General features: G+C 38.1%; 1 protein-coding gene across 1 annotated transcript; it reads right to left on the bottom strand.

Annotated features, from left to right (window-relative positions):
* Nucleotides 1-7,809: 7,809 nt before the first annotated feature.
* Nucleotides 7,810-12,628, bottom strand: LOC311294580 (uncharacterized protein). The gene is made up of 2 exons (XM_084415532.1): nucleotides 12,416-12,628; nucleotides 7,810-12,204 (listed from the first exon to the last, which is right to left on the bottom strand). Exon 2 carries the CDS (start codon nucleotides 11,391-11,393, stop codon nucleotides 9,810-9,812), a length of 1,584 nt encoding a protein of 527 aa, XP_084271658.1. The 5' UTR covers nucleotides 11,394-12,204; nucleotides 12,416-12,628; the 3' UTR covers nucleotides 7,810-9,809.
* Between the last annotated feature and the right edge of the window lie 5,388 nt (nucleotides 12,629-18,016).

Raw genomic sequence — 18,016 nt, forward strand, 5'->3', positions numbered from 1 at the left:
CATTGTAGAGCTGTTGTGTGTCATTGCGCATTTCATATGTATTTGTTTGAGAACTGACGTTGACGAGTTAACTCCTTCGAAATCTGAAACCGAACAACATGTCATTTTTCGATAGCCTACTCGATAGTATCGAGGCAATTCGGTCGGTACCTAAAAGTATCGAACTCGGTACCCAGCCCTATGTGTGAGTGTCATAGTTGATTATGCATGGTTGATTTAATACTTAACTTGAGATTTGTGACTATTAGGCTGTTATTATAGGAAGTTGGCTTATAGCATGCTGTGTTCACGGAACAATTCAGACCAAGGCTATAACTGTAACATGATATCTTAAGTAGCCGAAATATGAGTGGGCAATAGGCTAATTGTAGTTAATATATTGAAATCGCCATGAAACTGTTGTAGCAATAGTTGGTTGTTGTCCTATAGAACAATTTATTGGATGTCATAATTAGGCCCCCCCAAGAATATTAAATGCCCGTCCATTGATTTGTTTCTGCCGCCGGCTCTGCTGCTACACGTTGTTGATTTATATTTCAAACAAGAATTTTGTACTGCTACACGTTGTTGATTTATATTTCAAACAAGAATTTTCTTACAAAAAACCTCATCATTTTGCAGGACAGTTGTCTATTACAGTATACAACACACATAGAAGGGTGCCAATAAATCTGTGGTGATATAGGCTACAACACGCTTTAAGAAAAGTTTATTTCCATCACACTGTAAAGTGTTTTTAGATATTAGCCTACATATAGATTACATATACCAAAGATTTTACATTTAAACTGGGTCAGCATACTGAACCCTCAGACGGTCCTCGGTCATTTCTGACCGAAACATTTTCTGTTTTGAATTTCTAAAAATCACAGCTTAATCGGAATGTTATGAAACTTGGTGACTTTTATGGCATTAGGTATGTGAATACAAAAAAAAATTGAGGTCATGATCCGAGCATGCTAAGTGGTCGGAAAAAAAATAGTGACGATTTTGGTCTTCGGTCAAAAATGACCGACCCATAGGAAATGAATGGGAAATAAAAAAAATAAAAAAAAATCTCTGAATTTTTGTGTGTACAATCTACAAATCGGCCTCAATCCTAAAAAAAAGTACACCGCTGTAAAGGGGTGACACTCTACAACATCAAGAGTACAAAAAAGACACACCCACCCACACACACACACTTTTATACACATAAACACCAATAAATTTGATTACAAAAAATCTGTTTTAAATTTTAAAAAATCACAGCTTCATTGGAATGTTACGAAACGGTGACTTGTATGGCATTGGGTATGTGCACACACAAAAAAATTGAGGTCATGATTCGAGCATGCTAAGTGGTCGTAAAAAAAAAATAGTCACACTTGTGGTCTTCGATCAAAAATGACCCCAATAGAAAATGAATGAAAAAAAAAAAATATATATATATTATTACAAAAAGTGTTATAATTGAATGAATTGCATTTTTTGTTACAAATTCTGTAAAAAAAAAAAAGTAAATGTGCTGGGGAATTCACATGCCTCTCCATAGAGAACTGTAGATGCCATCTAGTGGTTACACCATGCTTCTACGCTTTCTCTCCATACTCTCACCAGATGGTGCTAATCTGCTTTAAACATTTTTTTTTTTGAAGGCCTAGACTCTATATTAAACTAAAATACTGCATAAATAAAAAATAAAAAAATCATATATTTATATAATTTTTTTTATTAATTTCAATGGCAAAAATAGACCATAAATATTGCATAAATATTAATAAATTCAATAAAATGATCTCAAAATACAAAATTAAAAAGAATAAATATTATAGAACAAAAATAAATTGCATTGGTTTTACTGGGATGGAGGAAGTTTCATTTTTAGGCCTCCGGTCACTTCTGACCGGGAAGGCCCAGGATGTGACTCCGAAACGAAGACCGTCTGATGGTTAATTACAGTTAGTACCATGGGAAGTAGGGGTGCTGATGTGACCCCTGGAGTGGAGCCCATGAAGAAATATGGTTGGAGATAAAAGTTCACACAAACAAAACCAAAAAACTGTGGTGTTTAGCCTATAGGCATACACATTACGTGTGTTTGTTTTTATTTATGCTGTATTATAAAATACCCATATTATAACAAATAAATATATTTGGAAATTGCCCTTTAAAACGAAAGCTCAGTTTGTGGTTCACAATTATTTGATTAAAAACAACAAAAACAATAAAACAAAGACAAAGTCACTTAGATTAAACACTTTTTTATTGATTATTTTGTTAACAGAAGTTATATCTAGCACCTTTAATTGCCTTCGCTATCGTCCTGTCAATCATCTGTCTCATTCTCACGGGTCGCGGATATGATTACAGTTTCAGTAAAACTGTATTTCACCATCATCGGTACCCACCCTCAGCCAATTGGCATTACAGTATTTGCAATCACCATCCCGTTTCAAAACGGAGCGTCTAAAAGAAAAGTTCTGACTGCTGGTCAGTGAGCCTCTCCCGCTCGGCGCTGTCAAGCGCAGCTTCACCACACAGATTTAACTCCGCACAGCTAAATAAAACAGGCAGACTAATTATTAGGTGGCAGACTAATAATTAATATCTCTGATGTAAAGATTTCTGTGAAACGCGTAAAGTTGCACAGAAAAAAAGTCCAATAGGACCTGCCCTGTACAGTTTAAGAATCTGTAGCCATAGTAGAGGACTCTTATTTTGTAGAACAGACCAGGGCTGCGTTCAGCCCCGACAAAACGTTGCACAACGTTTTTTAAACAGAAACGGTGATGCGTTGAACACACTGTTCTGATGACGCAAGAGTTGCAACTATGGCAGCTGAGAAGGCCATTCTTTGTGTTCTTTGTGAAGAATTTTCTGAGCCTGATGAAGTCGGTATAAATATGTGTTTAATATTACAAAATATGCCCGATGTTACAGTTACTGCACTTGCCGCCCAGAACAAAAGAGAACATCCCAATCGAGTGAAGGGATTTGTGGAAACTGAAATGGAAGCACACATCTTACCTAATTCAGAGTAAAACACATCTATTTAGCCTCACAAACTGACTTTATTTGTAGGTCATACTGTTTTAATACCCTGTATTTTCTTTCTCATTTTTAGGAAAAGCACTTAATTACCATTGTTTATTTCTATACCAATACACTTGCAATGAAGCTAAAAATATAAACAACTACATCATTATGTTGATATCCTATATTTTTTACAATAAAACTTTCGACAAACATGTTTTCTAATATCCTCAGTTTTTGCGTATACCGAGCTGCATCGAACACATTTGTAAATTACTTTCCTTGAACCCGTTGTGCGAGTTCACTTTAATACCACGTGCTTTATATACATGTTGCTGCTGATTGGACTGCAGTTCTGACACACCCACCAAACAAGAGAAAACGTATCTCAAACCCCGTTGCACACCGGTGCACGCCGTTTCCAGGAAACATGACGTTCAACACGGAAACCGTAGCAAAACGTTGCGCACCGTTTTGAACTTGAACATGCCCCCTAGCGACAACTGATGACGTCACATGCTCGACTTGCTTGACCAATCGGCGGAAGGGGGCGTGTCAGGCCGCCCACATGTGGAAAACGAATTTTGAAGTAATTTATTCGTTTTTTGCCTGTGAACTAAAAAACGAAAAATCAAGCCGAAATCTCGTTTTTTGCGCATCGAGTTTATATGTGCGAGTGTTTATAGGTGCATGGAAGTTTATATGTATGTGCGAGTGTTTATAGGTGTATATGCATGGAAGTTTATATGTATATGCGAGTGTTTATAGGTGTATATGCATGGAAGTTTATATGTATATGCGAGTGTTTATAGGTGCATGGAAGTTTCCCAGCAAGCAATAGCCGTCTTTTCAACGTCTGGGTTAAATCTAGACGCGATATAGTCCGGCTATGTGTAACCCACTTTTAGCCCAAATAACATTTAATCTGGATAAATGTATTTTTTTCCAAAATAACTTGTGAGATGTATGATATTCCATCATGTAAGCAAAGTCTACCGTGATTACAAGTTGTTTGGTTTACTTTATTTTACATGTTATATGTGTAGGCTGTGCGTAGCCACGATTTAGCTCGTATTCAGACCCGGCTATGCGTAACCCAATTTTAGCCCAAATAACATTTAATCTGGATAAATGTATTTTTTTCCAAAATAACTTGTGAGATGTATGATATTCCATCATGTAAGCAAAGTCTACCGTGATTACAAGTTGTTTGGCTTACTTTATTTTAGGCTACATGTTATAGGCTGTGCGTAGCCACGATTTAGCTCGTATTCAGACCCGGCTATGCGTAACCCACTTTTAGCCCAAATAACATTTAATCTGGATAAATGTATTTTTTTCCAAAATAACTTGTGAGATGTATGATATTCCATCATGTAAGCAAAGTCTACCGTGATTACAAGTTGTTTGGTTTACTTTATTTTACATGTTATATGTGTAGGCTGTGCGTAGCCACGATTTAGCTCGTATTCAGACCCGGCTATGCGTAACCCAATTTTAGCCCAAATAACATTTAATCTGGATAAATGTATTTTTTTCCAAAATAACTTGTGAGATGTATGATATTCCATCATGTAAGCAAAGTCTACCGTGATTACAAGTTGTTTGGCTTACTTTATTTTAGGCTACATGTTATAGGCTGTGCGTAGCCACGATTTAGCTCGTATTCAGACCCGGCTATGCGTAACCCACTTTTAGCCCAAATAACATTTAATCTGGATAAATGTATTTTTTTCCAAAATAACTTGTGAGATGTATGATATTCCATCATGTAAGCAAAGTCTACCGTGATTACAAGTTGTTTGGTTTACTTTATTTTACATGTTATATGTGTAGGCTGTGCGTAGCCACGATTTAGCTCGTATTCAGACCCGGCTATGCGTAACCCAATTTTAGCCCAAATAACATTTAATCTGGATAAATGTATTTTTTTCCAAAATAACTTGTGAGATGTATGATATTCCATCATGTAAGCAAAGTCTACCGTGATTACAAGTTGTTTGGTTTACTTTATTTTACATGTTATATGTGTAGGCTGTGCGTAGCCACGATTTAGCTCGTATTCAGACCCGGCTATTGTAGCCCACTTTTAGTCAAAACGGATTAATTGTTGTTTTTTGCCAGGCAGTGCATGAAATGGTTGATATTCCATCATGTTCACATTGGTATGATATCTACAAGATTCAATATGTAATTTCAAGACATGGTCGATCTGTAGTCACGATTTAGCTCCGAATTGGACGGGCTATATGCGGTCTGCTTTAGCCCACCTGGCGAAATCAAGGCAATCTGGTCTACGTACGGCTTGGCTATAGCCCAGATTCAGACCAGCGATATAGTATAAGAATATTAGTCTTTGAAATGTTTTCGCTCACACAGCTTAATATGTTTTCTGCAGTGTTGGGGAAGCTACTCTGAAACTGTAGTTTGACAAGCTACAAGCTACTCGTAAGTTAAAGTAGTTAAACTACAGTCAAGCTACCCTTTTGGAAAAGTAGTTAGCTACACTACAAGTTACTATCAAAAAGTAGCTAGCTACATTGAAACTACTTTAGATTTTTTTGAACATATTATAAATAACTGAATAAGTGCCTGAGGAATGTTTTAAGTAAAATATTTAGTGTTTAAAACAATGCAATACAATTATGATTTCAAAGAGTATTGTTTTATTACACACAACACTCAAATATCTCAGACTGTTTGTCAAAAGTGCAAAATTGCAACAAATACAACATTGCAAGTACAAAATATACATCCAACGTAAATTGCATGTAGAACATTTTCTTAAAAAGATTGCATACAAAAGTGTAACCTTTACTTGTCGTTTCTTTGAGAGACATGAACTTGGACAAATAAGGCCATGGGTAATTAACGTTAGTTGTTTCTCCATCCTCCAAATCTGCCGCCACGTCTTGCTCCATCATAGATAATATGGGTGTATCAATCCACTTCTGTACGTCAGTGAACCGTTAGCCGCAAGATGCGTGATTAAACAACAGGTGGTGGTAATGGCAAAAAAATTTGTTTGTAATCTAACAAGAAGAAGAATATCCTTGCATCGCGCTGATTCGCGCAGGCTCGACAAAACGCAATGTAGCTTTTGCTCGCGCTACACCGCTACTTGCTGCAAAAAGTAGTTAGCTACTGGAAAAGCTACACTGTTTAAAAAGCAACTGAGCTACTGCCAAGCTACTGAAAAATGTAGTTAAGTTAGTAGCGTCGCTACTTGTAGTTAACTACTCCCCAACACTGGTTTTCTGTCACACATAAACATAACATTCATACACAATCTACGATAAAAAATCAAATCAAATGCAATTGCATTTCCCAACCGCTAGATGGCACAATCGAAACACTACTGAGACATGTCTACTGGGACTACTGGCATTGCGCGACTAGATCACTTTAGCCAAATTTCGCGATAAACATTTCCGCCATTTTATTTGACACGAGGCAGCTGTCGGAGAGCAACGGGCGAGCAACAGTCTGAGTGAAAACCTTCACATTTCTACTTCGATCTTGTAAGTATGCGTGTTATTTTTGATATGTTCATTGTTTAAATTAGTTAGTTGTTATAATGTGTAGAAACCGTGACATTTTAACATTAACATTGCAGAGTAGTATTTTTCTCCAAAAATTTAAAGTTACCTGCACGTGTTATTGCAAATGTATCTAAATTCAATGAATGTGGTAAGCATGAAACTATTCATTACTATTTTTTATTATTATAAAGATACCAGTATATTGTTTTTAAATTAGAGTAATAAATAATAGTTTTTGATTTAAAGCAAATTTTGTAAGTACTTTACATAAAATTTTACAGCAGCATAGTGCAACATGAAAAGAAATTATAAAAAAATAAATAAATTCCTTTCCAATTAATAAAAGGTAGTGGCAAACATAAAGTCTTTACACTTGTTTTTAAATAATTACAATATGCAGCATACATTCAGTTTTCAGTGAATTTGTTTCCGATATAAAACTGAATGCTGCTTCTCCATGTTTTGTTTTGACTTTGGAGATATAAAAGTAGCTGGCTACTGTCCCAGATGACCTGAGAGGTCTGCTCTTCATAGTGCATCAGAAGATTATAAATTTACTTTGGCCTTAAAATGTTAATTTAATAATCAACTGTAGTTTTTTTATATGAATTTTTTGACAGACAGATAGCCAGTGTAAAAACCTCAGAACTGGAGTGATGTAATCCACTTTATTTGATTTAAAGACACTGTTTATTGCAAATTATCCAGCAATCAGTCAACAAAGTACAACAATTGAATATACAGAACACTTGTCAATGACTACCATTAAATGTCTTGTTACCAACATTAATATCCTAATGATTTTTGGCATAAAAGAAAAATCTATAATTTTGACCCATACAATGTTTTGTTGGCTATTGCCACAAATATACCCGTGCAACATAAGACTGGTTTTGTGATCCAGGATCACATATATGAATCGAAAAAGTTCAGAATGCAAAAGCCTCTAAGTGCCATCTGAAATTTTCTTCTCGAATGTTCATTTTTATCAAGCTCATATATGTAAGTTCAGTAATTTCACTTAAATGACAATTAATAGGTAATTTTCATTGCCATTTAAGTGAAATTACTGAACTTGCATATATGAGCTTGATAAAAATGAACATTCGAGAAGAAAATTTCAGATGTATATGTATATGTATGTATGTGTGTGTATATAGCCTATATATGTATGTGTATATATATATATATATATATATATATATATATGTAGCAGCCCCTCGGCGTCGACAAACGAGACAGAGAGTTTCGACGGGTGCTTAATCTTCTTTATTCCGCTCGCTTTGAGCGCCATCAACCGTGACTTCGATAAACGTTGTGTTGTAGCACCGTGAAACTACATAAAGAAACAATATACTCATAAATAAAAAACGTATGTACAAATAACAGATTACTTAAACAAATACACATCTACAGATACCCAAAAGGCAAATAAATTATTACATACATGAGAAATTAACCAAAAGAGCTCGACAAATAACACGTGCCATACGAAATTATATATTACTTTAAAATACAACATGCAAACACACAATAAAGACACATACCTCGCTCCGCTTGCCAAAGGGTACTAAAAGAACCAAAACGAAAAGTGCATCCACCTTTTTACAATATATATTTCAAACTTTTGTAAACACCACAATGTGCTCCTCGTCCGCACCTCTTTCTTCTCCCTGAGTTACAGCTTACGTTACGTAGAGAGCGTGCGTGCGCGCACACAACACGTTTAAAGGGACACACACACATACATATTTTTGCGGTCATTTACACTCCCACCAATTATGAAATGATGAAAAAACAGGACAAACTGTGAATGAATCAGAACATGATTTCTGAACATCAATATGACCGCCTTCAAACAGTTTATATGCATGCGAAGTCTAAAATGTTAGGTTTTATAGAACTTAATTACATGGTCTGATGCAATGGAATCACAAAGCAGTCGTTGATTACTCATTTTCAATAAGTACCACCAATTTTTGGATGGGCCTTTCAATGACTGTGGGCTTGGAGCATTGATTTTGTTTTCGCTCCCCTAACTGCAACTTGACTCGCCTTACAAGACCATCACTTCCTTCACTGGTTTCCACCACTCGGCCTAATTGCCACTGACCTCTGGGAAGCATATCGTCTTTGATGATTACAACATCATTCACTTGAAGGTTACGGCGAGGAATATGCCATTTCTGACGTGCTGCAATGTTGAGAAGGTATTCCTTCTTCCAACGACTCCAAAATTGTTCGATTAGGTATTGAACTCTGCGCCATCTTTTAGTGGCATACACATCTTGTTTTACAAACTTTCCTGGAGGTGGAAGAGCAACATCAGACTTCATCATTATCAGATGGTTTGGGGTCAATGGTTCGAGTGAATTTGGATCATTAATCCCATCTACCGTTAGAGGGCGGCTGTTTACAATGGCCATTGCTTCATAAAACAGCGTTCTGAGTGATGCGTCATCAAGCCTGCCTGGGCATAAAGCAAGTGTGGCATTGAGTACATTTCGCACAGTTCGTATCTGGCGCTCCCAGACACCTCCAGCATGGCTTGCAGAAGGAGCATTAAAGACAAACTCGCATTGCCTTTCTGTAAGAAAGATCTCTAAGGCGTTGGTGTCAATCTTTTCCAGTGATTTTGCGAATTCATTTTTAGCTCCAACAAAGTTAGTGCCGTGGTCACACTGAAGTTTGCGAACTGCTCCTCTGAGGCTGATAAAGCACCTTAGGGCATTGATAAAGGAGTCTGTAGATAGGTCCTCAATCATTTCAATATGGACTGCACGAGATGATAGACAAGTGAATAATAGGCCATATCTCTTAAGTTCCTTACGAGCTCTCTTCACAATAAATGGCCCGAAACAGTCCATACCACAGTACGTGAATGGAGCGGAAACCTCAACACGTTCTCTGGGAAGTTCTGCCATACGCTGTTCTTCAGCTGGTCGTCTGAGTTTCCGACATTGCACACACTTGTGTATGAACTTGGCGACGGACTTACTGCCTCCAATGATCCAGAATCCATTCATTCTTAACTCCATTTGAGTTTGGCTTCTTCCCTGGTGACGAACTTTGGTGTGGTAATATGACAGAATTAGTTTAGTGATGTGGTTACCTTTTGGAAGTATTACAGGATGTTTTAGATCTTGACTGAGAGATGAGTGTTTTAGCCTCCCACCAACACGGAGGATGCCATTGTCCAAAATAGGATCCAGAGGGTACAGTGCGCTTGAATTTGGTAGAGCTTCTCCTCTTTCAATTATTTGCTTCCTTTTGCAGAAATTCTGTGAAGCATTTGAAACTTGGATAGTCACCTGATGTGTCTAGCTCTTCCACCACGATTCGGTTCCACTTTCTCACAATCCATTCGGGGAGTTTCTTTAACAGCTTGTGGTTTTCTTCAGAATCATTTAGGATGGCTAATCCTTTTACGTGAGGAATTGCCTCGACACAACCTTGTAGGAAATCTGTGAAATCTCGTAATGCCAGTGGGTCATTTGCTCCAATTTTGGGCCATCTCATCAGCTTGTCTCGAAACGCTCTTTGGATGACGAACGAGTTCCCGTACCTTTCCTGTAACACTTTCCAGGCACCTTGATACGCATCCTCAGAATTTCTGTAGAAATATCCCTCCACCGCTTTGCGAGCTTCCCCAGCAAGGTAATTCTTCAGATAGAACATTTTTTCACCAGAAGGAAGAGGTTTTCGATCGATGAGGGCCATGAATGACATCTTCCAATCTATGAATTTTAAAGGGTCACCAACAAAGACAGTGGGTTCTGGAACTGGCAGCCGATGTGTGCTTAGTGAGTTTGCTATTGCTTGAGCTAGATCTGCAGTTTCCTGAGGTGATGTAACTTCATATCCTTCACATGATGCTTGCTGAGGTAGGAACAACTGTGCTTCTGGGTTCAGTTGAGATGTAAGCTCTGTCCTTTGGCAGCCAGTGTGAATGCTAGGGCCTTCGTCATCTTTACAGCAATGAAGGTTGCCTTCCAAATCGTCATACACTTTGACACGAGCTGCTGCTACTTTAACGTCTTTGTCAACTTGTAGCTGTTGTAGCCGCTTCTTTTCCTCAACTAGCCTTAACTGCATTTCAGCCTCCTTCTGCTTTATCTCCGCTAACATTCTCGATTCACAAAGCTTCCAGTCATGCTCCATCTTATCAAGCTTAGCTTGTTGATTGTGAATTTCTTGTAAAGCTTTAGCTTGTTCTAGTTTCGCTGCAAATTCTGCCTGTGCATCAGCACGCTTACTTGAGACTTTAGAAGTCTTTGATTGGTTATCGGATCCCAGTGATGACTCTGAAACGACTGTGTTTGTTACTGTACATCCAAAAACGGATCCATATTCATCCTTGTTCAGCACCTGCCTTACTCTTTCCTTCACAAGTTCTTCGTTATAACTTTCATTAAAAGTTTCCAGTCGTTTACTGACAAGATCAGTGATCTCTGCAGTTAGTGCAGCGCAGGCATCCATACGTTTCACAATGTCTGGAGTAGTAGTGTGGTTACGCAGAATCGGTTCATAACGCTGATAGACTGAATCATGTCTGCCTTGAATGTCCTGCTGTATTTGCTCCAGGTCTTCACGTGTACAGAATGTTTTCAAATTTGATCTAGCCTCTCTTGCAGCCTGCTTCCAGGACTCATATGTCTTATGGAAGGACCTTTCCTGTTTCTTTGCTTCGAGCTCATGCATCTCTCGACCTTTCTCTGTGAAGCTTCTTTCACGTGAGCTTGCTCTGATCTGTTGCACTGGTGGGTTACTTATTTCTTCAGCTGGAAGTGGCATCTCCTCAACTGATTCAACTTCCTTTTCAGGTGGGTTTTCCATGGCCTCTTTAATGTTGTTTGCTTCTTTAAACTGGGCAACTTAAGCTATAAGTGATACCATTTCCATCAGACCTTTAAATGTAAGCACTCAAAATATTAGCAACGAGAATCAACACAAATGCATATCTGTAAACACTTTTTAACATTTAAATATTTCCCTTGTAATAGATCAGAAATTTCAGTGTTTACAAACAGTAATAAAGTTAACTGTACTCTTTGTGTATGACTTTTTAAATGTCCTAGATAAATCTTCAACAATCAAACGTTCAAATTTAACACACAAGTTTATAGTCTTTAAATAATCAAGTAAACTTGAATATTTTTTTTGTGATTTGACTTATTCAATTTAAATGTCTCTTGTAGTTGTATCCTTCAATTTAATAGTTCAAAAAAAACAATTCTCCTTTCCATTTGAACATGTCAACTTACAGAGTTCCAATGAATGGATGCAGCTCACGTGGGAATACGATTTACTCACAGTCTCAATCTCATCTGTAATGTTAAACGGTGCCTTGCTACCACCTTGCGATCTTTCCCTTTAAGCAGTTATAATGACGTCACGATCCGCTGTGACTGCGCAGACGTCCGCAGCGCCGTGCTGATCCTAGTGCGGCGTTGTGATGAACTCTCTCGAACAGGGCAGCAGCGAAGCGATGCAGAGTCCCGATAAGCGTCGAGTTTCACTGTAGCAGCCCCTCGGCGTCGACAAACGAGACAGAGAGTTTCGACGGGTGCTTAATCTTCTTTATTCCGCTCGCTTTGAGCGCCATCAACCGTGACTTCGATAAACGTTGTGTTGTAGCACCGTGAAACTACATAAAGAAACAATATACTCATAAATAAAAAACGTATGTACAAATAACAGATTACTTAAACAAATACACATCTACAGATACCCAAAAGGCAAATAAATTATTACATACATGAGAAATTAACCAAAAGAGCTCGACAAATAACACGTGCCATACGAAATTATATATTACTTTAAAATACAACATGCAAACACACAATAAAGACACATACCTCGCTCCGCTTGCCAAAGGGTACTAAAAGAACCAAAACGAAAAGTGCATCCACCTTTTTACAATATATATTTCAAACTTTTGTAAACACCACAATGTGCTCCTCGTCCGCACCTCTTTCTTCTCCCTGAGTTACAGCTTACGTTACGTAGAGAGCGTGCGTGCGCGCACACAACACGTTTAAAGGGACACACACACATACATATTTTTGCGGTCATTTACAATATATATATATATATATATATATGCATGCATGCCTTGTACAGAATTGTTCAATACGCGTATCGTTACACCCCATATTGCATCACCATTACGCAAGCAAAAATGTTCAATTATTGATATTAATTAATTTATAATATTGATATAAATTATTGTCTATATTGATATAAATTATATAGTCTCAATCTATATTCTGTTAACTCTATATTGGCCAGCTCTAGTGTGCATCCTAGCAAAAGTGATTGACTGTAATTAGTTAAATGACTGTAACAATGCTTTTCTTGAGCAATAATTATTTCCTTTTTCTCATTTGGCAGACGCAGTGATGACCAGCTGTCCATCAGCTACGGAATGTGAAATAAAAAATGCAATTTCTAATCATTTCAAACAAGCACCAGGGAGGGCAGGGGGTGGGGGTTATGGATCAAAAGTAAACAGTTAATTCTTAAAAATTTGAATATCTTAATTTGTTTTACATATTTTTCCAATGTTTTATTTGTTTATTTTTATGTCTGAATGTTGTCTAAGTTGTTGTTGTCTATATAATTGTTCAAAATAAATCCCTTTATATTCAATTAGTTTGGATGGATTTTCATTTATGAGAACCTGTTATATTTGAGTGAAAAGAATCCTTATGCCTCATATTGTTGTCTATTACATGTATATGTAGTGTAATTGATGACTAGTCTATTCTTGGGCTATGGTTAGACGTCTATTAGATTTTCACTGACAGCCCAAAATCAGCCTTGTTTTAGCCTAGACCCATATTGTCTGTCTATTAGACGTATATATGTAGTCGTTTAATAGCGGTCTAATTGATGACTAGTCTATTCTTGGGCTATGGTTAGACGTCTATTGGACGTATATATGTAGTCATTCAATAGCTGTCTATTCTTGGGCTATGGTTAGACGTCTATTGGACGTATAAATATAGTCGTTCAATAGCTGTCTGATTGTCTATTCTTGGGCTATGGTTAGACGTCTATTAGACGTATATATGTAGTCATTCAATAGCTGTCTATTCTAGGGCTATGTTTAGACGTCTATTAGATTTTCACTGACAGCCCAAAATTAGCCTCGATTTAGCCTAGACGTCTGGGCTGTGTTTAGACGGCTATTAGACGTCTATTAGACGCGAAATTGCTTGCTGGGTTATATGTATATGCGAGTGTTTATAGGTTTATATGCATGGAAGTTTATATGTATATGCGAGTGTTTATAGGTTTATATGCATGGAAGTTTATATGTATATGCGAGTGTTTATAGGTTTATATGCATGGAAGTTTATATGTATATGCGAGTGTTTATAGGTTTATATGCATGGAAGTTTATGCGAGTGTTTATAGGTGTATGCGTGGCGTGCGTCAAGTTCATATGTCCTATATGCAAGTTATTCACAAGTGTATATGCATTCATGACTAACATAATATGTATTGGTATGGATTTCATATTAGTGTGCACGTGCATTTCATATATGTATTTTGAACATCCAATAGTATACATGTATATGCGAGTAATTTATAGGTGTATATGCACGTGTGTTATGTATGTATTGATAAGGAAGTTTGATTTAAATCCTACATGGCGCCTCATACCTATTAATGCAATGGTCAGAAGCATTCAGCAGGACAGATATGATGATGGTCATATTTCTCCATAGTATCTGGTGTTGTGGAGCGTCATCTGTCTGATTCCTGTGGACGGAGTCTGTAAAAGGTTTGTAGTTAAAACTTTATTCAGTTTCAGTCTTTAACAGAACAATGAAACTATTATTAGTTCTTCATACAGTAAATTCAATCTGGAATCCATCATGTGGTTTATAAAGACATGAAATGATAAAATAACTCACCGCTGATGTAGATTTTGGTGCCGTTGTTGAATTTTAGTGGTTCACTAGTTTTCACACAATAATAAACTCCTAATTCATCAATGGTGATATTTCTGATGAACAGACGACTGTTAGTTTTCACTGAGTAGCCTATTAGTGTTTAAAGCTGCTGTTTTCACCTCCTTCATACAGTAGGTGCTGCTGTAAGAGCCTAAGATCAACACTGGAGGATCCGGTAATTTCAGTTTGTACCAGTAAATCTCCTCTATATCAAGATCACAGGTTATAATCACATCAGATCCTAAAGTTACTGGTGTGTTTGTTAAGGCCTGTTCACACCGGGACGAATTTCGCGCGCGATATTCGCCGACGTTTAAAGCCTTGTTTATACTTTCGCCCGGCTCCGCAGCGCGAGTCTCCGCAGACTGCGCGCGCACCTCCGCAAACGGACGAGGCGTTTATAAATACTCGACGCGCTCGCCGTTGTACTATTCTTTGAAACGATAGGGGGCGACTCCAGTAATTATCCTCTAACCATCAGGAATCAGCGATGAGAAGAAGAAAGCTATACACACGTGACAATGTTTATTTTAGTACACGGCCACCAATACCACACTACAAAAAGAATCCTGTAAAACCCAGTAAACCCTGAGATTATTGCTAGTGACAATAAAACAAAATATATGGATATGAGAATGTGTATACAACATAACTAAATTAACGATCTCTTACATATTTTCTAATTTCACTAAACATTTCATTAAGTTCCGTGAACATTTTTATTAAACATGGACCTTTATGTTCTTTAAAAATACTTTTTATGCTATTGTATGCTCATTTTTAAAATGTAAGCAACTCATTTAGACGTGCAAACTGGGTGCCAGTGTGGTGAGAAGTTCGAGCTCGGCCAGATTCGGTTCGAAGTCGTTCATCTTCGGATGCGGCGCCGCGCGCGTTGTTACAAAATCTGCCGTGCACACCGCCAGGCGAAATGGGCCCTTGCGCACCCAACGCGCGCGACCGCCCACTCCGCGATGACGTCATTTTTGCCGCGCGCACCTTCGCGCTCGTGCGGACGCGTCGAGTATAAACCAGGCTTAACGCCTCGTGACTAAACAAAGGGCACCAATGTGAGTGTGCACACCGACGCGAAAAACGCCACGCGTAAAAGCGTCATTTTTAAAAAAACGCCTCGAGTTCGTTTTTTTGGTTTGACGCGCCGCGTCAAAAACTATCTGACCAATGAGATTGGCGCTTTTGCTCACGTGTCTGGAGCTACTGAAGTTACAGTAAAACACAACTTGGGGGCGCTCAAACACAAAACGGTCTTGCCGAGCACACATACGTAACGGCGAAGAAGATATACGCCAAGCAGCGTCTACACAGGGGGGAAGGAAGTCGACCGGAAGTTGAAGTCGGCCGCGTGCCGCCATCTTGTAGCAGAACTTCACCTGCAGTTAGCATCCCATTGACTCCCATTCATTTTGGCGTCACTTTGACAGCGAATAACTTTACATCTGAGGCGTTTAAAGACTCCATTTGTCCATTATTTATTTCTAAAGAAACACGACAATGTATAAAATGCTCCATTACCTTGTAGCTTATGTTATGGCCCCGTAGAAGCAGTTTTTGTAAAAGTAGGCTAACGATTGCGTCATAACCACGCGACTCTCTGTCGCACAGTAGAGAGATTACCGTATGGACGGGAGGAGAAGCTCGCGGGCAATCGGGGGGACGTGGAGGCAAAATGACAATATAATTAATCAGAATACCTAGCAAAAGTTGCTCCTGCTCCAAGCTCATGGACAGCTCCTACTCACTCTCTCCGTCTCTGCAAGATTCGGAAGGGAATGATTCAGATTTCTCTTGGCACAGCTACTAGAAGACAGACGGGTTGCTCACGTGGTCCGTGTAACGCTTTGCTCGGTTTGAGTCTGCGCGTCAGGAAAGGAAGTGCTAAGAAATCGCTAAAAATGGGCTTCACTTGTCTCAATTGAGTTCCAATGGGGTCGCTGTGTCCATTTCTTTTACTGTTTATGCGTCTACACTGCTGAGAAGAAATAAGACGAGGAAGATGCAAGGCAAGATGAATGTAGAGCTGCTGGTCTCGTTGGTGTCGGAACATAAAGAACTATATGACAAACGCGACAGCGGAGTATTTCTGTTTTACATTAAGCGCCATCTAATGTCAGGGAATGAATTTGCATGTTCACTCGGCTCATCCTCAGCGAAAATCGTTTGGGTGTGAACACAAAAAACGCGTTGAAAAACGCTGGCGAATAACGCGCGCCGATATTCGTCCCGGTGTGTACGGCCCTTTAGACTCTCTGTGGCTTGATACAACATGAACAGATCTATGACAGAAAGAAAAACACATTTATTAAGATATAAAATCAAAAGAAAACTGACTCAATCAAATGTGACTTGAGAAACTCACAGATCTGCAGCTGTATGATCTTCATTGTCTGATCCAGATGAATAATATCTGCTATAGTGATCATACACACATCTCGAACTGTGAGCGGAAACACAAACCTCGACCACACAGACGAGAGGGGAAGTCAGAGCTGGCCTTCTCTGAGAACATCATCATTCTTAGTTGTTTAAATCAACAAGTAATTAGAAGTTACAGTAGGCCTATGTGTTAATATGCTGGAGTGTTTTATTTGAATATATAGATGTTTCTTTTGATTTGCTCCTCAAAAAAACACATAACTTTTAATCATATAAAATTGTATTTATTTATTTTTTGCTACCAGCACCAGGGCCTGGTTTTTCAAAAGGTTTAATCCGGATAAAATTGATCCGGATTTAGTAATCCTTTTTTTTGCGATCCGTGATCACGTAATCCACCTTACTTTTGAGCCAGTTTTTCAAAGCAACATCGGATTGGATCAATCTGATCCGGATAGGAACTTTTCAGGATCACCAAATCCTGTTTACTAGAGCCTTAAATGGAACCAACAGTGTAGCCTACTGGCTTAGCAAAGAACAACAGTTGGCAAAATACCGGTGGCCACAAATAACCGTTGTTTATTTTAATTTTAAGAAACAGAAACACTGTAATAAACAGAAACATTTTACTTTCCTTATTTTGTTATAATGTTAAATTGTAGATTTTGTTGTTTTACCATATCTCATTAGATGTGACATGCTTCATATATGCTTCAAATATGAAGAAATGTATATCATCAGTAAACATTGATTTTGTGATCATTCACTTAAAAAAAAAAAAAACCTCTCTGGTTTTATTTGGTTCGAAAAATCACAACTGAATCCACCCTTCTGATGGGATCAGGATAATCCTGTTTTTTTGGATCAAATAGATCCTAATCCGAGTTCAAAGTTCTGAAAAACCCAAAGGGCAGGTTTGATCCAGATCAAATTTAAGATCGGATTACATGATCTGATCTTAGTTCAGATTCCCTCTTTTGCTTTTGAAAAACCCATTTCCAAGATTTGATCCAATCCATGATCCGAAATCCCACTGGATTACTTTTGAAAAACTGGGCCCAGGTGACATATTAGATTGAGCTTTGACTAAAATGCCATTGC

This window comes from Rutilus rutilus, assembly GCF_951802725.1.
Source record: "Rutilus rutilus genome assembly, chromosome: 8".
Classification (NCBI taxonomy): Eukaryota; Metazoa; Chordata; class Actinopteri; order Cypriniformes; family Leuciscidae; genus Rutilus; species Rutilus rutilus.